Genomic DNA, 25057 nt, shown 5'->3' with positions numbered 1-25057 from the left:
TTTTGGGTTTGTATGATATCAAAATGTATTCTTTTTATTTAATATGTCACCAAATATACTCATACCTACTAAATGAACCATAATTGTGTAAGAATGCTTTAGATATATTTATTGTTAACCAAGTTTGCTTCCTTCCCCACTCAAGGCTATAGCTATTGCAAAAATTCTACTTTTAAAAATTGAGTTGATAGTAATATTCTATAGTTGGTGCCTATTTTTACATATAAGAACATTTATAACTGAGACTTTTGAAACCAGATATGCTTTTAAAGTTTTATGTTTTTAATGATCACAATTTATTAAAACAGAAGTTTCAGATTCTTATTCAATGAATTTAAAATATGTTCATGTGGCCAATGCAGTAACAACAAAGAACAATTTTAGCCAGTGTTATATTTATAACCAGAACTTGTTATTAAGCTTCCATATTTTATTTTATATAATCATTAATATCATTTATTAGAGCCAACTGATCTTTTAACCAACATATCAATTTCTTTTAATCCCAACAGTTAACAATGATTCTAATTGCATCATAATATTTTAGACCTTAATCATATAGCAGGAATTTCTATTAGCTTTTGTTTGAGTTTTAATTAAGAAGACCGGTATCTATAATCCCAAGTGGAACAAGGTTTTAATTGCTTGTATTATGTGTCAAAAAAATAAAAAATGTTTATATCAGTGAGTACAAAGGAAACTTTGAAATGTATACATTCATGTGAAGTAGTGTAATTTTAAAACGATGATCCTGTTGAGTAATAATGCATATGTATTTATAAAACTAGCTGCCGTGTACATTTATCAAACAGCAAAAAGGAGTCTCTTGGGTTCTGTAATAATTACTCACTATTGATTACAAGATGACCAAAAGATTATGTGAAATGGACTAAACATGCTATTTGGGGGGAATCTTAAGTTTCTACCTCAGCAATAAACTATGGGATTTAGAGCAGTAATTTTTCTGTTCTGGATATATCTCATCCCTATATTGAAAATAAGAGGTTGGTTCACATAATATGCAAAATCTCTCCACCTCTAATTTTTTGAGATTCTATTATTCTAGATATTATTCTGAAGTTCTATTTTATAATTCACAGAGTTATACAGAATCTAGTGACAAATATTCTACATTATTTTATACCAACAGGAAAGTGAGAAACTAGCATCTGTGCGCTCAATCTTTCACAAGCTAGTCTCTAGAGCTTTGCAGCATTTGTCTTAAAATAACAATTTAAAACTTTCAAAAATACATGAAATCTAAACATTACTGTTTCAACTCTTTTTCCTAACAAGACAGCAAGAATCATTATATACGTGAACTTTGCTGATTTTATTGGAGTTGAAAAGTGGCAGATGATTTGCCTCCAAGAATTTCCATACTTTTTAAAGTTCTTCCAAATGAAGAATTTGCTGAAAATTTATAAATTGGAATTAAAAAGACCTCATTTATAAGCAAATATGTACAGTATAAAGGCAACAGCTCTGTAGTCCTGTGATTGCCTGCAATATAAAACACCAGTAACAGTAATTACTATTCCTAATTAGAGTTTTCCACACAAAAGGCAAAGTATAGACTAAGAGTAGGCCCTTACTACAAAAATGAACAAAGTAGGAGAGAAATTGGCATTTAAGATAGTAACCTTTGGGAAGCAGATGTGGCTCAAGCAACTGGGCTCCTGTCTACCATATAGGAGGTCCAGGGTTTGATGCCCAGGGCCTCCTGGTGAAGGCAAGCTGGACCACACAGAAGGCTGGACTGCACAGAGTGCTGCTATGCACAGGAGTGCTGGCCCACATTGAGAGCTGGTGCAGCAAGATGATGCAACAACAACAACAAAAAAAAAAAACACAGAGAAGAGATACTATGAGATGCAGCAGATCAGGGAGCTGAGGTGGTACCAGAGAAGGATCACCTCTCTCCCACTCCAGAAGGTCCTAGGATGGGTTCCCAGAGCCACCTAAAGAGAATACAAGCAGACACAGAAGAACACACAGGGAATGGACATAGAGAGCAGACAATGGGGGAGGGGGAGGAAATAAGTAAATTAAAAAAAAAAAAAAGATAGTAACCTTTGATGCAGAACACTAATTCTATGGGAATGCTATTAGATCCAGTCTGACCCTGTGGTGATAACACTTAAGTGACTTCAAGAATAACCTAAACTATTTGATCTTCAAAGATCTATTATGTGCTGAAAAAGACCATGACTTTGGTGCTCCTGTGCTCTCCTCCACAGAGTTATGTTTGCAATCAAAACTAAAAACTATCAGACTCTCAATAGCATACAGTAGCATTATAATTCACATTTTTAATTCAGTGTGGCAAGCACAATTGTAATATGCGTGTATTATTTGATGTAACACAGTCCCTAAGTTTATACCTCTTACTAACAATCCTAAAGAAGTAAATGGAGTAATGCTTCCAGTCTCTAGCAGTGAACTAGGCCAATAAAATTTAGGCCCCAGAACCAAACCCTTAGACATATTAGTTGAATAACTCTAATAAGTAATTATGTTTCAATAGTAGCTTTGAAAAACATTGAGAATCATTTGCAGATTTTCCCACTTAAAAGGACTTCTTTGATCATTTTTTTTCCTATCAGGAAGAGACTGTCCTTTCTCTTAAGCTGAACGAGAATATACCTACAAGCACATCAACCTCAATTCCTAAATGTAAATGTTGAAATAATCAATTATAAATGACCAAGAAAGAAAACACTGCTTACTTTATTTGGTTCATATTACATATATATTTTTTGTCTCTTATCATCTGTGTTTGACAAACACAAGCACAAACTGTGCTAACTTTAACAACCAACATTACTGTTTCCCTGGCATACTGCCCAGGGAAGTGACTTCACACCAAGAGGAGATGCCAGTCACAGCATACAGGGACATGTGTACAAAATAGGGAGGCTGGCTGAGATTCTCTTACATAAACCACAGAAAATTAAAACCATCCATTGAGACAGAGGATGGAATCTTGATACTCTAGATATTTAAGTTATCTTCTCAGTGGTGTCCAATCACATCAATGTCAGACAGTATTATAATAAATGTTCCTGTTTTTTAATATATTAAGGATAAGCTCTCTATTACCTTTACCCCCTAACACAACACAAACAATTCTTGTCCTCTTCTATCCAACAAAACTTCAAACCAAGCTGTCAATGTGCCAACTACCATGTCTAAGGTCAAACTTCCCTGGTCTTCCACTGCTTAATTTAACATAATAAATGTTTAAGACTCTTCATCATTCTATTCACTTTTTGATGAATTCTAACTTCATAAAAGGTCCCTCAGAAATATGATACTTACATTGGAAAAGAAGACTTCAGATACAATCAGACCAAAATAAGGGTCTAATCATTTTATACTGTATTTAAGTTCTTAAGTTTTTAACAATACTCATAATAATGTTCTTTAAACACTGCTCTGACACGACTGCTGTTGAGTTTATGTCAGGTACAGTACTCCACTCTCAGTTACTGCTGCTTCTGGGAAGGAGGCTACCAATGAAAAGACTGTAGGCAGTTGGGAAAAGGGATGAGAATATGGGAATATGAGATGAGACTCAGAAACAGACTTACTAAAAATTCTGATTCAGTGTTTTTCAAACTTTAGTGGTATTCCAATTCCTACGGAAGAGTTTTAGAAATATTGCTTCACTACATTTAGGTAAAAGAATTTTATTTAAAAGCATTATTTTTTAAAGTAAAATATAAAGAGTAATTTATTAACGTATTATTTTTTAATTATGTCATAATATTAGGCTCAATGGATTTAGGATACAATTCTCAATTATATTCTTATCCATTCTACTGCCCACACTTTAATTCTCCTGCTAGCACTAAGCTACCACATAAACTTTTCCAGTGGTAGTGTTAAAGACTATGTTTTCTCAATTCCCCAGTTTTATTACACTCCAAAAGAAAATGTAGGTAAGAATTATACATAAATATAGATCAGTTAGAAAATATAATATAAATATAAAAGCACAAACTTCTGAGATACAGCTAAAACTATTTCTAGAACATATTCATGGCCACAATTGCCTTTATTATTAAATAAAAGAGAATTTTTAAAAATTAAATATTGAATTAGAAAGTTAGCAGATATCAGCAAACAAAAGAAAAGATATGAGAAAAATAAGGAAGGGGGAGAGAAAGGTAAAAGCAAGACTAATTGGCATACTGAAAAACAGTAGAATTGGCAAATTTAAAAGCTGGATATTTTTGGGAGACAACGTAACAGACAAATCCCTGACAAGTATAACTGAGGGACTAAAGGAAAACAACTACTACGTAAAATTTAAAATGGGATATAAGATACAATGGCAGATAAATAGAAGTTTTAAAAATAGGTGATACTATATAAAAATCAATACTAAAATATTTGAAAATCTCAATGAAATATACAATTTTATAAGAAAAATATTTATTACCAAGGCTGATTTAAAGAGAAGCAAAAAATGTAAAAAAGTTATTTCCATGAAAACTTTACGCCTACAAGTATCATGCATGTATTTTTTCAGAATTTCAAAGAATAAATAATTAACAGGTAATTTATTTAATTCTTTACATAACTAGAAAGGAGGAAAACCTTTTTAATTCATTTATGAACCTTGGTACTAAAAATTAAGAAAGATATACAAATAAAGAAAAATGCAAACCACTTTTTAAATTACGGATACAAAAATAGTAACTATAACATAAACAAATAAAATTATGCAGTATGTTAAATGAAAACTATACCATGATTAATCAGTTTATTTCATCAATAAATTTAAAAAAACAAAATCTAATAAGATACGAAATGATATAAAATGCTATTTCTCATAAAAATTCCTAATAAACTATGACTAGAATGGCATTTCTTAATATGATAGAAAACACATCAAGTCAATATTCAACATAATACTTAACAGTGAAATATTATAAACAATTCCCTAAATTAAAAACAACAAAATGGCTGCTATCGTTTCTATTACTTAATATTATTCTTGATGTTCTAGGCAATGTATTAAGAGAAGGGGTAAAAAGACAAATTGCTAACAAAAAGGAGGTTAAAACATATGACTAGAGGTAATGAGTTTGATAAAAATGGAGGTTATAAAATGAACCAGCAAAAAATATATGCAAAATTCACTAGAAGTCTGAAATATAGGAACAAAAAGAAAATAGAATGAAGACTATCTCATTCGCAAGAGCAAGCAAAAATATTAAATATATGGAGGACACATCAAAAAAATTGTGCAAAATCTATATTAAAGAAAACAAAAAGTCACTGAGGAATATAAAAGAAAAAAGTAAATGATTTTGAATGAAAAGATGCAGTACTGTAAAAATGACAGTATCCACCTTAGTTTTATATAAATTTAATGTAATTAAAATTGCTTTGACTATGGAGACACCCAGGTCCTACGGTCATGGCAGATGGCTCTGGAGTTCAGTGTCTTGCCAGTGGGCCCGACTTCAGAATTTGTGGTCCTGGGTATGATGGAGTTGGACTTAGATGTGACTTCTCTACACATGTCTCTTCTGTCATTTTTACTGAACTTGAGGTTGGTGGTGGGGTTGGTATATGCCCAAGAGACTTGAATCTCTGGACTCTCTATGTGCCAGCTGGGCCCTGAGCCTCAGCAGAGTTGCAACACCTACACTCCAATTTGTTGGACTTACCCAGGTCAGCTAACAGGGAGGTGAGGATGGTCAACCACCATACCAAGGAACCAAGAGAGTCTACAAGTGCAAGCAGGAGAATCCCATCCATCAGCCATATGGGATCTAAGCCCCCTCTCAATTTAGAGGTGGAGTGGCATCGCCATCCCAGGGTCCTCAGGATGGAGGATTAAAATAAGGATTAGAGTGGAAAAAAAATCGCTTCATATTTTAATTAATATTTTAATGTCTAAATTAAGGACGTATGAAAACAGAAAAATTATGAATGTGGTCTTGCAATACTGTTTTTTGAAAGATGTTATAAAGCTACTGTGATTAAAATAGCATAGTATTAATAAAATTTAGATAGAAAGATCAATGAACTAGAATCAAAATCTAAGAAATGGTCCTAAATAATTTAATAAAAGATACTATTTCAAGTCAGAGGGGTTAAGAGGGATTATTTAATAAATCATACAGGGATAAATAGTTAACTGCTTAAGAAAAAATTAAATTATGTCTCTAATTGACATTATGCATTAAAATATATTCAAGAGGAATTAAAGAATTAAATGTTAAAAATAGAGCCAATGAATGGAAGAAATAGAGCAGAATATTAATCCAATCTGAGGAAGGGGAAAGCCTTTCCAAACAAATTCCCAACAGAAGGAACTATAAATGAAGAGAGGGAAAGATTTGAGAACAAAATCATAAAATAAAGCAAATAATAAAATGCAACATATACAATAAATAGGTTAATATTAAAATATATATTAAGAGTTCTTACTCATTAGTAAGAGCAAGACAACTTATTTAAAGGAAAAGTGAGTAAATAACACAAGCAGACAATTCACCAAAGAATTGTAAATAAGTTTATGAAAAAGTCTTCGTTCTAACTATAATCAAAGAAATTCCAATAAAGTCAGCATTGATAGTTTTCCCCCTGTCAAACTGGCAAGGAATTTTTAGAGTAGTAATACTGTTATTGAGGGAAAGAGAAAACAAGCACCGTCAGATACTGCTGTTAAGAGCAAAAAACATTATAACCTATCTTAAGGGGAATATGGCAATACAAATCAAAAGCCTCAGGACTTGGAATTGACCTGAATGACATTGCAACGACAGATACAGGCCATTATATATCCTGCCATAACCTACAGAATTGAGTGGGAGAGAGTGTAAACTACAATGTAAACTATATTCCATGTAGAGTGGCAATGCTCCAAAATGTGTTCATCAATTGCAATGAATGTACCACACTAATGAAAAAAGTTGTTAATGTGGGAAAAAGTGGGCGTGTGGGGAGTGGGGCATATGGCAATCCCTTATATGTTTTTATGTAACATTTTACGCAATCTATCTTTTGAAAATAAATTTTAAAAAAAATTTTTTTTAAGAATATACTCTTTGGCTGAGGAATTTTACCTTTATGAAAATAACCACTAATAATCAAAACAGTTTTTTAAAAAGTTATTCATTTTCAAAGTATTTCTTATAATGGCAACAATATTTCTGGCCAATAAAAATAATATTTTAGAAGATGACCTAATCATAGGGAAATATACAAATAAGTAGGGAAAATAAATTTAAAAAGAATACTAAAAGATTGGTTCTAATTTTATGAGAAAAATTTAACATATATATCTGTTAGGAAAAACAGAAAAGATATACAGTGAAATACAGGTAAGATTAAAAGACAACTTTTATTTTCTTTTGTGTACATTTCTATAGTTCTTATATATAATAAATTTTATAATCAGAGGAAAATAAGATTTTTTAAAAAATGACTCAGATGTAATTGTACATAGTATGGATTCTTTGCAGATAATAGGTTACTTTAAAATTTCAGAATAATCATGACTAACTTAAGTGGCTAATAAAGGGACTAGTCTCATGTAAACTAAAAATGTATGTTGAGTTTTAATCATGTTTGAAGCAAACTATTAGAATGCTATTTTAAATCATTGTTTTCATTTTTAAACAATTACATAACATGTAATATAATGTATAATATAATGTATAATGTATATGGTAACAAAATATTAGAACATAATAGGCATTTATGTTGAGTAAATCAAAATAGGAAATTTAGTAAGATTTTTAACTTGCATGAAAATAAAATTCAGAACAGCAGACAAAAAGTTGACATGGCACATACAGAATACTGAAAAAAAAGTTAAAATTTTTGAAAAGCCTAATTCTGTGTATTACAGTTTTGAGATTTATACATTTTGAGTACCAAGACTAATATATATTTTTTTATTTTTAATTCATATTTAGAACTAAAAATAAAGATGAAAAATGAGGGTGGGGAGGATACTATGAGGCATAAAAACTTGATGTTGAATCATAACGTAATAAAACCACATTAGTAAGAGAAAGCAAGACCCCCATCATTCATGCTGGCAAATGCTTGCCTTTGCATAAACCATTTATGTTCTGTTATAAAACCAATGACTTTGGGAAGGAAGAAAACACAGAATGACGTGCAAAGTAGCACACACCATGTTATTGCAGCTGGATAGAGAATATGTCACTAATGACTTTCTTTCTACCCATCAGTTACAAGTTGAGTTTCTTTTTTTTCCAAAATAGCAAATGGCCTTTATGAGTACAAAATAGAAGCAGTGCAATTCAAAATAATATAATTCCCATTTGATTTTGACACTGTATTAGTTAATGTAATGAGTTATTAATTATTCACTGGAAAAGAGATGACTTCCTTTTCTCTTCATTTGAGTTGAATATAACATGCCTGAACACTACACAATTTTCTGTAATAAATTCAAAACAACATTTTCATTAGACAGTTATTGCCAAATTTTCATCTTAAATGAGGTAATATCCACAACTAATAGGAAGATTCCACATAAAGTTACTTAAAGAAAACTAATGCAATTAAGTTCCCAAATTATTAGTGCAAGTCAGAATGATGACTGTCTGTAAGAGATGATTGATAGAACTAATGAATTACCAGGGATCCCATTCAAGATAAAAAACAATTAGAGATATAGTACTTCATTTCCACAGAACAGTCAATGAGAGTTTAGTTAGGCAAATGTAACTTCTTGACTGATAGGGAAACTTAATACCACAATGGACTGAGATGTTCACTTAACATTTTTCAAAATAGTAAAGCCAATCATATAGCTTCAAAAATATAGATAGGCATCTTCATCAGAGTAGAATGTCATGAAATGTTAAGTCACATGAAATCTGTTTGAGAATGAGATCAATTTATTTTCCCCTGGGTATTTAAATAACAACAACTACAATTTACATTCAAGAGGGCTTTTTTAAGTGCCAGGTACTATTCTAAGAGCTTTTCTTATATTAACTCTCTTAATAAGCTTATGTGGTAGGTGCTGCTATTATCCCCATTTTAAAGATAAGGAATTTGAAACAGAAACTTAAGTGACTGCCCAAATCTATTTATCTCGTAAGTATCAGAGCCAGGATTTGAACCAAGGTAACAGGCCTCAGAATCCATCCATAAACCATTATGTTTACTAGATAATATAGCGTGTTCTATAAACTTTTTTTTAAAGGTTCCATGGTTGACTCTTTTGAACAGAATAAATTCAAATTAATGAACTATTATGATTTTAAAGAATTAATTTGCTACTTATCTTTTTTGATATAATTTTTTATATATACTTTTCTGCTAAGTAAGCTAATGAAACAATTTATACTATAAATTTTATGTTTCTAAAGTAATGCAAAGATCTTGCCATAACCTACAGAATTGGGTGGGAGAGAGTGTAAACTATAAGGTCAATTTTAATCCATGCTTAGTGGCAATGCTCCAAAATGTGTTCATCAATTGCAATGGATATACCTCACTAATGAAGGATGTTGTTAATGTGGGAAAATGTGGGAGGTGTGGGGAGTGGGGCATATGGAAATCCGCTATGTTTTTTATGTAACTTTTGTATAATCTAATAAATAATTTTTTGCATTAATAAAGTAATGCAAAGAGAGCAAAAATTTCATTCTGTAAAGCTTAGAAATAATAAAATTTCAAGGCACACTGCAAATTTACTATCTCACATATATGTTAAAAGTAAGACGATCAGTACAAGTTGCTATACAAAATAATATCTCTACACAGATATGTTTGCTATTTTGTTTACTGTACCTTTAATTTCTCCAAGAAGTTCACTGGTATTCAGTCTTTCCATTTTTTCCTTCCAGTCTTTTGAAAGTAGTTTTTCCATGCAGGAGGAATCTATTGAAATATAAAAGTAAGTATTAAAAAAATATATATATATATATTATAAATTCAGGAAATCAGTTTATGGAGAAATTCTCTCATGTTAAAATGTGCAAAAATATTTTTTGTGTGTTTTAGCCATAGGCAATAGAAAATTACATTATTTGTAAAATTTTAAATACCATAACCAATTTGCTTTTACCAGAAGGTTAGTTAAACTATTGCCTAGGAAAAAAATAACAATAATCTTATTTTGGCATTATCATTGCACTCTTATTAATATTCAATCAGAATTTATCATTTCTTAGAAGAGAAAAGGGGTTTTTTCGTATGGATTTAAGTTTAGATGCTATTCCTTTTAATACAGGTGACTTTTTTTAAAAGCCCAGGCAAAATTTATGTGCTATTAAAGTAACAATGACAGGTGTTAAAGGGAGAAGATGCTAATGAAACTAACCACTTAGTCCATAAAAATGAGATAAAAACATGGCAACATTTGTAAAATAATTTTAAACAAAGCAGGAAGAAAATAAAGTCAAGGTGATCACTTTCCCCACTTATGATGACTACTAAAACTTTTCTCATAAGAAAAGAAATTCATATTCTTATTAAAGAGTTATTTAAATACTAATATTTACCCTATTGCATTTCTAAAAAACATGCTAGATTATAGGTAGTGATTACACTGTTTTTATAAAGGTCCATAAAGTTTACAGAAATCCAAACTTTAGAATATATTAATAATTACCAAATTTTTCTTAATGAGTTGTTTTTTTCTCTTTATTTGGACCAATTTCTATTTGGTGCTACTGCTAATGAAAATTAACTTGTACCTTTTGTGCCTCAAATCTTAACAAATAGTACATATTTTCAAAAGGGAACACAAATTTAAATACTAAATCCTTAATGTGAAGCATACTCCCATTAAACTTTAACATTCCAAGTGTCAAATTTCTGATAACTTCTTTTTAAAATCATATTTCAAAAGGTCATTCCAATTCCAAATGCTTTTTCTCTCCCATATCAGTATCAATCCCTTTAGCATTTTGTCTTTATTTTTTTAAAGGAGGTATCGGGGATTGAACCCAGGACCTCATACATGGGAAACAGGCACTCAAATCATTGACCTACACTCACGCTCCCCTCACTTTTTTCTCTAGCTTCAAAATCTCCTTGAATTTTACAAATAAGCGTAAGGTCAAAATGAATCTACAGGTTTTAGAAAATAGACAAACTTTAGAAAAACACAGTGAGCCTGGGTAAGAGGCAAGAAGACTGCATAGTTAGAAAGTATTTGTGAAAATAATTGACATAATCAGTCAACCAAGGAATGGATGGAATCCAGATCAATGTGTCATGTAATGGCTGGTGAATAGCAATCATACTAGCTAGTTACCCCAGAAGCTAAAGTTCTTTCTAAATGGAAGTCAGCTCGCTTCTATTAAGTTAAAGCTCCCTACCCTTTTCCCTTACTTCTTCCCTCCTTTTCTTCACCCCTGCAAGCCTTCTTTTCTTCCTTTCTTTCCTATTACATATTTTCTTAGGCTTCAGCAAGTGAATTAGTACTGTGATTAAAAATTGGATTCTGAGTGACCTTCCAATAGGGCCTGCATGCATATGCAAATACTTAGGTTGGATTCATTTCCTAAAATGGTCTCTTATTTAATTTCAAATTCAGAAATGAGGTATAAACTGTATTCTATACATTTTGGTGTTTATGCTAAAGCAATAAAAAGAATGCTAACTTTTAGAGTAAAGAAGCAGAGCTGTCAGAGATTGCTTTTCTCAAATTAGGTTTACATTTCTGATAGAGCTTGATATAACAGATCATAGGTAAGAATGATGAAAAAAGCCTTCAACTTCATAACCTATTTACTCTTGTTACTTTTATTCTACTCTTTCATACATGTTATAACATTACACTAAACTGATAACTACTGATACAAATGCTAAAGTGTAATTTGCTTCCTGAAACTTTGAGTTGAGAGCATATATTATAATGGCAAAAGACAAAAGCCCAATTTACTAGCAATGATCACAAATTCACAGGTTCATAAACACACTCATGGATGTCTCTCATTTCGATAAAAAGACCTGAAATCTTTAAAAGCTCAAGGAAAAGCAACTTTGTGGGAGAAAAGAACTATATGGCAATAGGAACATACTTCAAACATAAATCAAGCCATGTGGATGAAGTTTTACATTAAAGAAAACAATAAAATGTTTAATAACTTCAAATAATTTCACATGCCTATTAGAAAATCAATCCTCACCATAATGCTGAGTTAATCTATCCGAGTTCCCCTTTCAGTGGAAGAAACAGAGGGGAAAAAATAAAGCAGTCTTTATATATCCACATTAATAGACCATGAAAATATTTAATAACAATCATTGATTGCCTTTATCTACAGAAGAATAAAAGACACTACATTAACCTTAACAAAGTTCAACCTCAATTCTAGGAGATTCCAGGAAGATGCAAAACTGTGAGGAAGTCTCTCTTGAAAAACTCTCAACTTTCTCACCTAATTATCTGACTGTCAACCTCTAAGGGTACATAACCGTTAGTGCTAATACTCTCCATGATACAATGTAAAACTAGAACAGTAAGAGGAAAAAAAAAAATACCATATGTAAAACTAGAACAGTAAGAGGAAAAAAAAAAATACCATATAGTCACGGGACACTACTGCAACCACCAAGAGGTTCTGACATGAAATGAGAAATAGATAATGGATATAAGGTCATAAATTAAAATTTATATTTTCAAATTTCCTACCCAAAAAAATATCCTAGCAACAGTGCAAATTAAAATAACGGGAGTAGATGTAACTCACTGGCTGAGTGCCTGCTTCACATGTACAAGGTCCCAGGTTCAATCCCTGGTATCTCCTTAAAAAATAAATAAAAATAAGGAATCATTTTCCTTTGAGCCGTTTCATTCATTTACATAAATAGGACACTAATTTTACAGAGACAATTGATCAGATCAGACTTTGGCCCATTCTGATCAAGTACAAATGCAAAACCTAAGAGGGCAAATAATTCAAGAAACCCAGTTTGCACTACATACATGGGAAGAATAACACCACAGAGAATGCAGAATTCCAAATGGAAAAACAACAACAACAATAAAGGACTGAATAGCCCCAAAATATTCTTGGATTATTTTACAGGGATAAGTATGTTTTACATGACTGACGTGAAAACAACTAATATAGTTATGGTGGTACTATAGTCCACAAAACAATGAAACAATAAATGGTGTCTTTTGTCTTAGTTTGACTATTCAAGTTTTAGTGTCTTCGACTGAGCTATCTTCAGCTGAAAAACAGGAATGGAATTACACACCATTTGGAAATTGAGATAAAGAAGTGTAACAGAAGGTTAAGAAATGTTATACAGATGCTTTTTACATTAGCCAAAAGGGTTAATATCTGAAGTTACTGAAACTAGCTAGACTGACTTCACCCTTGTATGTTGCCATCTCTAACTAAAAACCTGTCGTTGTAACAATTATTTCAGGAGGATCTATGAAAATCCTTTGTATATGGCTTCTTGTAATACCTGCTATTATAATGATTACTCCAGAAGGATCTTACCTTTGTATTGAACATATCTACTGAAAATGTGACCACACCATCTTCCTTTGATATCCATATAAAAAAATCTTGTAGCTGACCTTTGTTTTCTGCATCTCCCTCTCCTGGGTGCCTTGATTTCTGATAAAGGTGTACCTTTGTGAAACACCCCCCACCCACGACTGGTGGGTATCCACCCTTATCCTGGTTCAGCCCCTTAATGTTTATTAATGAAAGAACCTGTGCAAACTCCACCCCAATTACTCATTAGCATCCTTATATTGTAAAATACCAGAACATCTGCAAATCAGGAAGGCAGTTTTGGACCATAAGGCCTATTGAGGGAAGTAGACTTGGCCCAGTGGTTAGGGCGTCTGTCTACTACATGGGAGGTCCGTGGTTCAAACCCCGGGCCTCCTTGACCCATGTGGAGCTGGCCCACGTGCAGTGCTGATGCGCACAAGGAGTGCCCTGCCACGCAGGGGTCTCCCCCATGTCGGGGAACCCCATGCACAATGAGTGCACCCCGTAAGGAGAGCTGCCCAGAGCAAAAGAAAGTGCAGCCTGCCCAGGAATGGTGCGCACACACGGAGAGCTGACACAACAAGATGACGCAACAAAAAGAAACACAGACTCCCATGCCACTGACAACAGAAGTGGACAAAGAAGAACACACAGCAAATAGACACAGAGAACAGACAATGGGGGGGGAGGGGAGAAAATTTAAAAATAAATAAATTTAAAAAAATAAAAAATTTTAAAAAGGCCTATTGAGCTCCTTTGCTAGCACAACCACATAAATTCTTTCTCTCTCTGAAACCCCAGTGTCTCCAGAATTGGCTTTAAAGATGCATCAGGAGAAAATAACCCACTTTTGCTTGGTTTCACAGCATGAGACTCTATAGCATAAAAATCATCACATATTAACAATGAATGCATGTTATAACATTTCAATATTAAAGTGGAAAATGCCAGAATTAGTTCCTCTTTGAAAGAATTAGTCTCCATAAACCAGTACCTTTCAAAGGCAATGCAGGACTTTATACTTATTTTGTCTAATTTTTGTCTGTATAAGTAATTAAAACAGGGTCAAAAGTCAAGAGCTGAACTTCAAGTCTCTTCTATATTTTAATCAAGGATGTATAAGGTGTTGATATGTTATAGATTGATTCTCTCTTGCAAAGTTTTTTCATTTCCTTTGCAAAAATGTTTCTTCATTCAAGGAAATTTTTTAAGGAAAAAAGGAAAAGATACAATTCAGAACAAATTTAAAGAAACAAAAAAACAAAGAAACAAAAACCTGACAAATGTGGATTGCAAAACAATGTTCCTACTTTCTATGTATCTAAGTTTCAAGCCAGGTAAGTAAAGAATGCCTCATCACGGTTTAGTCATGTTTTTGCCTGCTACAAGACAAATTTGAAGTAAGAGTATTTGAGATATTTATTTCCTAGAGTATATGTTATTCTAGGAACAATTTAAAATTATTCTTAGTTGAAGTTGTAGCACAATTAACTCCTATCCTGCACAAAATAAGGGTAATTTAAGTAGGTCAAAGAGAATAAATAAGAGAAATCATTATTAAAATTTTAGTACAGAGGAGGAGAAAGGATAATGGGGAAATATCTTTATTGTACTTTAAATCAATACACCTATAAGTAAATAGTTATCATTCTTACTTTTACCTAGAAGTGATATTTAAAGTTAGAAATATTATAACATTGAAACATAATATAGAAAATCTCTTTAAAATATTTTAAATATCTTTAAAATGATTGTTGCCCCTGTGTGCAGAATTTCTACTGCTTTATTAAATCTTTCAAGAAAATATCAAAACAATTCCTTTTATATTTTTTAACCATAGGAATCATACATTTCAAATGCAATAAATACTCTCTTATCCAAGAACAATAATAACTTATGAAAAGCACCTTGGTCTTGGTTTACAAACTAATTCTGACAATATATATTTAATTTCCACTGATCACCCCTCCCGCATTCTTCATTGGGAAACATAGATTGCACATGCCAGTTACTGTACATTTTCCACAGTTACAAGTGCTCCACAATACAGTGGGATAAAATTGGAGCTTGGAGAGCTTGAAGAGCACTCTTAAATTTTAATTAAAACCCTCCAAACTCACTAAAAATAATTAGACACTAAATTGTGCCAGTTTTATTTTGAAGTCACTATTATATACAAAGCAAACTACACTCCCTGACGCCTGCTCATGCTCTCCTTTCTCCCTCTCTCTCTCCAATGAAACAACTGATTTTCCAAATAAGAACAAGGGGGTATAAATAGAGACTGTTTTCAGGCCTGCTCTTCAAGCTGGGAGGCTGACAGAAAAGACAGAAGAGTGGGTTTTTCAGACTGCACCAAAGGAAGAACCTAGAATAACTTGCCTAACCAAGAGGTCACATCACTGACAAATTCTAGATACTATTTAATCTGCAAGAAACACAAGTTATATCACTGATCTCCTTTGATCCAAAAGCCAAACCTTTAACCTTTTAAATGTTTTTGCTATCTTAAAATATCTCATACAATGCTATAGTCCTTCCTATTTTTAGCTAAGCAGCAAGAGAAAGCATGCCTTTCCCATACAGCAGGGCAAAGATATAAACATCAACACAGATGCTCTGCCAGGAAGAGCTGGACTTCTCAAGCACTTGATCATTAAGGAATGCACCAACTGTTTTGGATAATCTAGTGCCAGCTCCCCTTTTGCTCCACACTCCCCCTGGGAGTGGCCAATCTTGTCCTGGCCCTAATTTTTCATTTTATTCCTCCATAGCCCCCTCCCTCCCACCCAGAATCTGAGAAATGGCATTGCAGGCTTAGCAATGAAAAAGCAAGCTCACTTCCCCAAACAGACCAAAACTTTTAAACAATTAACCCTCCCCTCTTCTTTCAAATAAATTACTAAGTATAAAATGCAATCTGTTTCCTTTGTTTACTCAATATGAACAATTTGTAAATGACTCAAGGATAAAATTCAGAAAATGTTGTGCTAAATTAGAACCATTATAAACATGCTAATGACTCAATGCTCTAGTGAAACAGGCATGATCGGTGTGAGAAATAGATTTAGTTCCTGTGAAATTCTGTTGTACTGCCTTAAAACAATTTGGCCATTAAATCAGATATATTCCTTCCAGGAAAAATGTTAATTCCACAAACACTTTGATAGATAATAAACTGTGTGTGTGTATTAATGTGTCAAGGGGAACTATTGGAAATGTCAATAGAACTGCTTAGATGCAAGATTTCAGCATGTTCATAAATCAGGAAAAGTCACACATTTGAGACCTGCAAGAATTACACAAACATTTTTGTCATGTTGGATGCAATATGTTCTCTCTGCATTGTTTATAATCTATGAAAATCTTTCAAAAGTTTTCACAGGGGTCACTTAAAACTGACACTTGGCATATATTCATGGAAGTCAGATTGTTCCTGAGGTACAGGTAAGAAGTATTTCCTTCATCTGCTTTCCAAGGCTGCCTAGCACCTAGAACAGTAAGAGAAGAATCATTCAAAAAAAAAAAAATTCCTCTCAGGTATCCATCAAAACAAAACTGCTAGGGAACAGATGTGGCTCAAGCAATTAAGTGGTTGAGCACCTGCTTCCTACATGGGATGTCCTGGGCTCAGTTCCTGTTGCCTCGTAAAAAACAAACAAACCAACAAACAAACAACAAGCAAAACAAATAAAAATAACCAATTCAGGGGAGCTGATGTGCCTCAGTGTGCTGATGTGTCTCAGTGGTTGAGCACTGGCTTCCCATACAAGGTCCCGGGTCCCGGGTTCAATCTCCGGCGCTGTACCTAAACACACACACACACACACACAAAACCTGCTGATGATTCTAAAGTTCGCAGCCTGCTTCTAGAGCTGGAATAGACTTCAGTATCATTAAGACAAACCCTCTCATTTCAGAAATGAGCTAATAGAGTCAAGAAGAGAAATTCACCTGCCTTAACCAAGTCAAACAGTTGGTGACAGAGTCCTGGCTCCTGTTCAGTGGTAGTCTTACTGAAATGACTATTTAAATCATTATTTGAAGATCAGTTTTATAGTCTCTATAATGTAGCATCCAATAATAAAAAATGGATAATTATTATTTCAGTAATGGAATGAAGCACTCTAGTTCTTTGGAGAGGGGTGCTAAAAATTCAAGATATTGCAAGATATTGATTTCAGTAGTGTTCAATGGCAAATTCCTCCAAACATGCCCTTATGCTAGTTCCTGTTCCTCCACAGTTCCTTTGCCAAAATGCTTTATCTTATTTGAACTAAAAGCGGTCCTTTCATTATTATCATCCATTATGTACTAGTTAAGATGCTACTTAAAAATACAATTGAGAATTATTATAACACCCTGATGCATTTCAAATTGCTCTGGACATAAAATAGAAAGGTGTTTGCAAAGTTCCCTAAGGGACTGGGGAAAACACTAACTGCAAGGTAAACCTGTGAAAAAGAAACAAGCTAATAAGCAGAGCACTGGGTCTGGAGGCTTGTACTCATGACGCTTAGTTCTGTAATGCCAAAGCTAAACCTCACAATAATTAATGCCTAAGAATCACCTCTAGATAACCTCTTTGTTAGTCAAAGGTTGTCTTCCTCTCTAAGCCAAACTCTCTACCTCTCCCCCGCCCCCCGTGTGGGACAGGACTTCCAGGGATAATTTTCCCTGGCAACGTGGAATTTGACTTCCAGAGATTTTTCCTGGCAATGTAGGACTTAACAACTCCCAAGGATGGGCTTCCCTTACAACATGGGATTAGACCAAAATGGGGAAAAAGAAAAAATAAATAGGACACAATAAAGTTTTAATGGCTAAGAGATTTTAAGTAGAGTCGAGAGGTCGTTCTGGAAGTTACTCTTAAGCAGGTTTATATGTTCAGCGACTCATCTGGAGTAAGATAAAGCCTTGCCCACTGCTCTGCTGAAAGAAGCACTCCTTGAAAAGGACTTGGCGAAAGCTCCTATAAAACGATTTATGAAAGACCATTTCTCAAAATTAATCTATAGGTAGCATGCATACCAGTCCTGAATTAAACACTATCCACTATGTTAGATCTTTGGGTGCAACCCTGAAAGACTTTTCAGGAAACACAATCATTGCCCAGGGAAACCAAAAGAACCAACCTGAATATTTAACTTGACACCCTTGCACGCCTTGCTTTGTCATTCTAATTTCTCTCCCAGTGGCGGGTTTATCTGGGCCCAGCTAACCTAGACTTTTGGTGTTTTTCCTCATAAACTGTTGCAGTACAGCTCCTGAAGGGCACGGGCTGGGGCAGCATCGAGACCAAAGTACACACTCGGCCCATAACCAGATATGAGCTTTATTTATTGGGACTTAGGGACAAGAGAGGGATTTTGGTGACAGCAGGCAGAAGAATGAAAGTAGTGCTCTTCAGGCAGAAAATGAGGGGCAATATATATAGGACCTCAAAACAAAGACATTTCATAACAGAGTTACATAAATGTGGTCTGGTGATGTTACTGTAAGAAAGAATTGTACAGCCTGAAAAAAATGACAGTCTGATACCTCTGTACATTGTTCTCCTGTGAGGAGGTTTGCTACATTTTAACTTATGTCCGGGGGGCATGCAGGCAGCTTTGTAGGGTGGGCTGAGTTTCCTTAGGGAAGGGGAGCCAGGGTTCGGGGCCTAATGGACCCCCACGCAAACCCCATTAAATAACAGCATAGCTCCCTTCATTTCATTCCTTGAAATTCTGTCCCTACACAGCTTTCCCCACCTCATGAGTAAGTTATCTTAAAACTAATCATATCATTTTATTTCTAAGGGACTATAGGCTACTGGGCTCTTTGTAGCATACCAGCCTCTCCAGATGAGTGCCCCAGAAAAAGGAATGTCCAATCAACAGAATCTCCAGTGCATGGATCTCACTTTTCACCAGAAAAACCCCTAACACTGACCCCTTGCCAGCAGGAAGCAGTTAAGAGCTGTCTTTGTACCTTCCCAGAGATCTTATTCCAGGGGGGAAACTGAACTATAACAATTTGAATTCAGCCCTTCTTTGGTTTCTACAAACACCAAGGTCTTGATTGAAGTAGTTTTGTCTTCTGTAGTTTTGTCTTCTTTAGTCTAACAAGAAAATAGTTTTAGTTGCTTAGCTGATACATGAAAGTATCCAATTTGTTTTGAAGTGAAAATGAAGCCTGAAACTGTAATTGAAAATTAAGAATTAACAAATAATTATGATTACAAAATAATTATATAGATGCCTTTAAATTAGCAAAAGGATAATATCTGAAATTACTGACACTGACTGAATTTAGCCTAGACCTGCTATTGTGATAGTCATTCTAAACAGGTCTCAGCCCTGTTTATGGTTACTCTAGACTTAGCCTCTCCCTTGTGTATGCTTACTATTGTGGTGGTTATTCTAAACTGAACTTACTTGGTTTATGGTTATTTTAAGACTAGCCTCACTCTTTGTGTATACTGTCTAATGTGGTGGTAATTCTAGACTGAACTTAACGTTTCTTTGTGGTTATTTCAGAACTAGGTTCACCCTTGTGTACATCTGTCTTAGGAATAAGTTATCTAAAACTTATTATATCTTTTTATATAGAGTGTGATAGTAACTATTCTACTCTCCTCTGTTTGAATCCATAAAAACTCCTGCTCTTCATGGTTCGAGGAAGATGGATTTGAGACACCCCTATCTCCTGTGCTTCTGCTGGCACTAATAAACTTGCTTTCTCTTATGACCAAAAAAAAAAAAAAAAATTACTGTTGAGCTCAAAAGGTAATCCTTTCCAGAATAGTACAAGTACTTGTACAGCCTGAAACCTTGGTTTGTCACCATAGCTCTTTGCCTTCAATGTCTTCAAATGTGACACAATTTTAAATGGATAAACATGTTCCATTAGAAACTATGGCTATATGTATTACTAATATATTATTAGCAATACATGAGAGGATGAAATCATATCATCCTCTCTGCTCTGCATTTTCTGTTCCTCCATTGCCAAAGGCTAAAGTTTTCAAACTACATAACATGGAACACTCCTGAGGTTCTACAAATGCTTGATCGCAATTTTACTTTTTTCAAATACATATTTGACAGTTTTAAAACTACACTGGAGAGAGCAGATATAATTCAAGTGGTTGAACGCCTGCTTTCCATGTACGAGGTTCTGGGTTTGATCCCTGGTACCTCCTAAAATAAAACAAAACAAACAAGCAAACAAACAAAAAAACCAACCCAGGGGAGTCAGTGTAACTCAGTGGTTGAGTGCCAGCTTCACACACACGAAGTCCCAGTTTCAATCCCCCGCCCTGGTATCTCAAAAAAAGAGAAAATAAAACAAAACAAAAACTACATTGGAGTATGAAAACAGTAAATTTTGTGTGCTCAATATATCATATTCTCCTTCTTTTGGTTTCTTGGTGATATCTCTGAATGTCACCTTTTCCTGATAGAGTTGCCTGCTTCCACTGCTCTTCCCAGACACAAAGAGATGCTTTTGACCCAGTCAGAATTCTCTGATAGAACAATTTGGAAGAGCTCTCTCATCTCACGTTATAAGCTATAAGCATGTGGACCTGAGATTTTTATGGTTAACCTCCGGGGTACATGGAGATGGCCTATTTGCAATAGGAGAGTAAATTAAAAAATACAAAGAAAAGTACAGAGAGGAGCATAGGTAAGAGTAGATAGAGGAAAATGTCTGTACATCATTAGTGCAATTACATCCAGAAATAGTTAAAGCCAAATGCTCTTCTTGGTAATGTAAGCCAATAAGTTCATGTTGGGTTTTTTTCTTCCTCTCCCCTGCCCCCATCTCTACCCTTGCCCACACCCTGTTGTTTTTCCTGTCTGTGTCCGTTCACTCTGTGATCTTCTGTATCTACTTCTCTCTTTTTGTCTTCTCTTCTCGTCTTTTTCCCCTAGGATTCACTGGGATTCAATCCTGGGGACCTCTGATGTGGAGAGAGGCTCCCTGTCAATTGTGCAACCTCAGTTCCTGGTTTCTGCTGTGCTTCACCTTGACTCTTCCTTTTGTCTTTTTGTTGCATCGTCATCTTGCTGTGTGACTCACTTGTGTGGACACTGGCTCACCACGCAGGCACTGGCTCACCGTGTGGGCACTCATGCAGGCAGTTGGCTCGCCACACCGACACTCGTGTGAGCACTTGGCTCACCACGTGGGCACTTGGCTTACCCTGTGGGAACTCGGCTCACCACATGGGCACTCAGCTCGCCGTACAGGCACAGTTTCTCTTCTTCATTTTTACCAGGATGCCCCAGGGATCAAACCCAGGTCCTCCCATATGGTAGGCGGGGGCCTTATCACTTGAGCCACATCCGCTTCCCACATTCCTGTTTTCACTGAGCTGGTTTGAGTTGTGTTTCTGCAAGTTGCAACTAAAAAAAAACCTAAACAATATAAAGGTCATAATAAAAAGTGGTGGTATATTCCAAATTATAATATACTAGAGGCCACCAAAGCATTAATTTGTACTATGAGATTAAAACAGTTATTGTGTACCCCTCGAGATTAATCTCTTACTTTTTTGAAAGAGATGCAAAGGCTTTAATGTAAATGGTTATAATACTGCTATTTAAAATATTTATGTTAGAATTAGGATGTCCTGAACATCATGCAACCAAAAGAAAATACAGCAGAAATAAAGTGAAAACTAAGTTTAATTAAAAAAAAAAAAAATTCCACCTCAGATCAAAAGTTTCAATTCTTAAGTTTTGGTTTCAAGACAGCTTCATAGTCTTTAACTGACTCTATATTTAAAATTTTAAATAAACTTATAAAATAAGTTTTACGGATAAAACATCCCCTTACATGTTTTATGTAAGTATCAGTAATCCATCAAATATCATTTGAAAAGAGAATAACATTCTTTAAAAACCCTCCATAATCTGACTGCAGTCACTCATCTCCTATTATTCATCCCATATGAAAATTTTCATTCTATTCAAATGAGTGCATTAAACATGTCTCATTCCCCCATACATAGCTTGTGCTTTTTCACATTCCCTACTTTGCTCATAACATCCTCTTGACCTGAACGTTTCCCCACTTCCTGCTGCTTATGAAAAGCCTTCCTATTTTACAGTACCTACATCAAATACCACCTCCTCCATTATGCCTTGATTATTCCATTATTCATCACTTCAAGCAAATTCTCCTCCTCTGAATAGCAAAATAATCAACACTTGCTGATCACATATCTTATGAAGCACTGTTCCTTTCATATTCTTTTCATGTATTGACTCATTTAACTGTGAACTTCACAACTATTTCTTTTATATCTAGCATACTACTGAGGCAGGTTAGTATAGGAAATGAGGGAATGCAGCTATTGGAAAACAAAGCCATAACATCACAGCCAAAAAGCCTGCCAAGACCCTGGTTACGAGGTTCCATTTCAAACTCCTGGGCTCAAAAGAAGCCCTGGATAACTCTGAACAGAAAGGCCTGGCACTGGTTCCTTGAAAGCTAACAGGTGCAACCTGAGTGTCAATAGTATAAACAATAGGAAGGCAGAAAGGCAACCAATCAGAAGAGCAGAAAGCTGGACTCCCTCCTCAACATGGCAATGGGGAGGAGGAAAAAACCACCTTAAAAAAGCCTACCCTGGGCCCCAGCACATGCTTCTCTCTTGAGCATGCCCACACCCATGTCTTTCCCTTTTTCTCCTTTCTTAATAAACGTTTTACTTGCTTGCCTACCTATGGTATGTCCTTAAATTCCTTTATGCAGTGTATCCAAGAACCAAAAAGCCCAGCGGCCAGCAACATTACTACTTATCAATTTTACCACTGTATAGTTAAACATATGGTCAAATACATATCACTTTACCCTAACTAAATGTTAAGTTCCTTGATGGTCAGGGAATGTTTGTGATATCACTTTGTGTTTTTCCATAATGCTTTATTAACACAGAACTCTTCACATAGTAGGTGCTAAAATGAATTCCCTGATAAACTAAAAGAGATTATGTGTCATATGCCAAGCAATGACAGAATGAGTTTGTTTTTTAAAAATCAAATATATTGATATATAATTTGAATATAATAAAATTACTTGTAATAAATGTACTATTCAATGAATTTTGACAAATTACACATTATGTAGCCACTGCCCCCCCCAAAAGAAGAAATACAACATTTCCATAAAGTTCCCTTGTATTCCATTTCAGTCAATCACCCATACTCCCAATGCCAGGCAACACTGATCTGATTGTAACTGAGGGTTAAGAATGAACAATTATGATTACTAAATCATTACATAAATGAATTTTTACTTCCAGTAAATTATAAAATAGCCAGAGATTGATATCTGAAATTACTGAAACTGGCTAGACTGACCTCACCCTTAGTATTTCCAACTACAATCTTGCCATTGTTATGATTATTCCAGACAGATCTTACTTTTGTATACGAACATTTCTGTCTAAAGCATAATAACTCAACTGAACTGAACTTTGTTTTGTATACCCTGACCCCAGATGTCTTGATCTCTAATAATAATTGTAAGTTTGTGACCTATGCTGGTTTGGTACCTATGCTCATTCTGTTCAGTCATTAATGTTTTTTATATTTTTAACAGAGGAACCTGTGCCCAGTTCTACCCCAATTATTTATTAGTACCCTGATGTTATAAAATAATAGAATATCTGCAGATCCATGAGGTACTTTTGGAGGCCAAAAGGCCCCTGACCTCCTTTGCTTCCACAAACTTTATCTCTTTTTGAAACCCCTGTGTCTCAAGAATTGGTCTTTTTAAGGTGCATTGGGAAAAAAGAACCCAGTTTTGCTGTATCACCAATATCATGATGTCTACTACTGTAGATTAGCTTTGCCTATTCTTGAATTTCATAAAAACGAAAGTACACAGTATATACTTTCTTGGATAGGGCTTCTTTCACTTAGCATAACGTTTTTGAGATTAACTATTTCCAGGGAAGCAGATTTGGCTCAACTAATAGAGCGTCTGCCTACCATATGGGAGGTTCAGGGTTCAAACCCAAGGCCTCCTGACCAGTGTGGTGAGTTGGCTCATGCGCAGTGCTGATGCGCGCAAGGAGTGCCGTGCCATGCAGGGGTGTCCCCTGCATAAGGGAGCCCCACACACAAGGAGTGCACCCCACAAATAATAGCACAGCCTGCTCAGGAGTGGTGCTGCACACATGGGGAGATGACTCAGCAAGATGATGCAACAAAAGGAGAAATAGATTCCTGGTGCCGCTGACAAGAATGCAAGCAGACACAGAAGAACACACAGTGAATGGACACAGAGAGCAGACAATGGTGTGTGTGGGGGGGGAGAGAAATAAATAAAAAATAAATCTTTTTAAAAAAACAAACTATTTCCAGCATGTACTAGTAGTTTGTTCCTTTTTATTAATGGGTAAATTTCCATTGTATGAATATACCATAATTTTTCTATTAGTCTCTTTATAGACAGGTGAATTGTTCCCAGTTTCGGGCTATTACATATAAAATTAATATTAAAATTCATTCACAAAACTTTTTATGAACATATCTCTTTTGTCCCCTCTAAAAATGAAATTTCCTTTAAAAGTGGTA

The 25057-nt window shown here is 34.6% G+C and overlaps 1 protein-coding gene across 42 annotated transcripts in view; it reads right to left on the bottom strand.

The window, feature by feature from the left end:
* The window catches only part of SOX6 (SRY-box transcription factor 6), a 701188-nt gene that overhangs the window by 264622 nt on the left and 411509 nt on the right, over positions 1-25057 (bottom strand). For all 42 annotated transcript variants that reach the window (XM_071218188.1, XM_071218196.1, XM_071218191.1 and 39 more), the window contains one exon: positions 9802-9891. In XM_071218188.1, coding sequence (XP_071074289.1) covers positions 9802-9891 — 90 coding nt within the window. The remainder of the gene's footprint in view (positions 1-9801; positions 9892-25057) is intronic.

The sequence above is a fragment of the Dasypus novemcinctus genome, chromosome 10 (genome assembly GCF_030445035.2).
Source record: "Dasypus novemcinctus isolate mDasNov1 chromosome 10, mDasNov1.1.hap2, whole genome shotgun sequence".
Classification (NCBI taxonomy): domain Eukaryota; kingdom Metazoa; phylum Chordata; class Mammalia; order Cingulata; family Dasypodidae; genus Dasypus; species Dasypus novemcinctus.
Note: the sequence above shows the minus strand (reverse complement) of the source record. Positions and strands in the feature narration are given on the sequence as shown.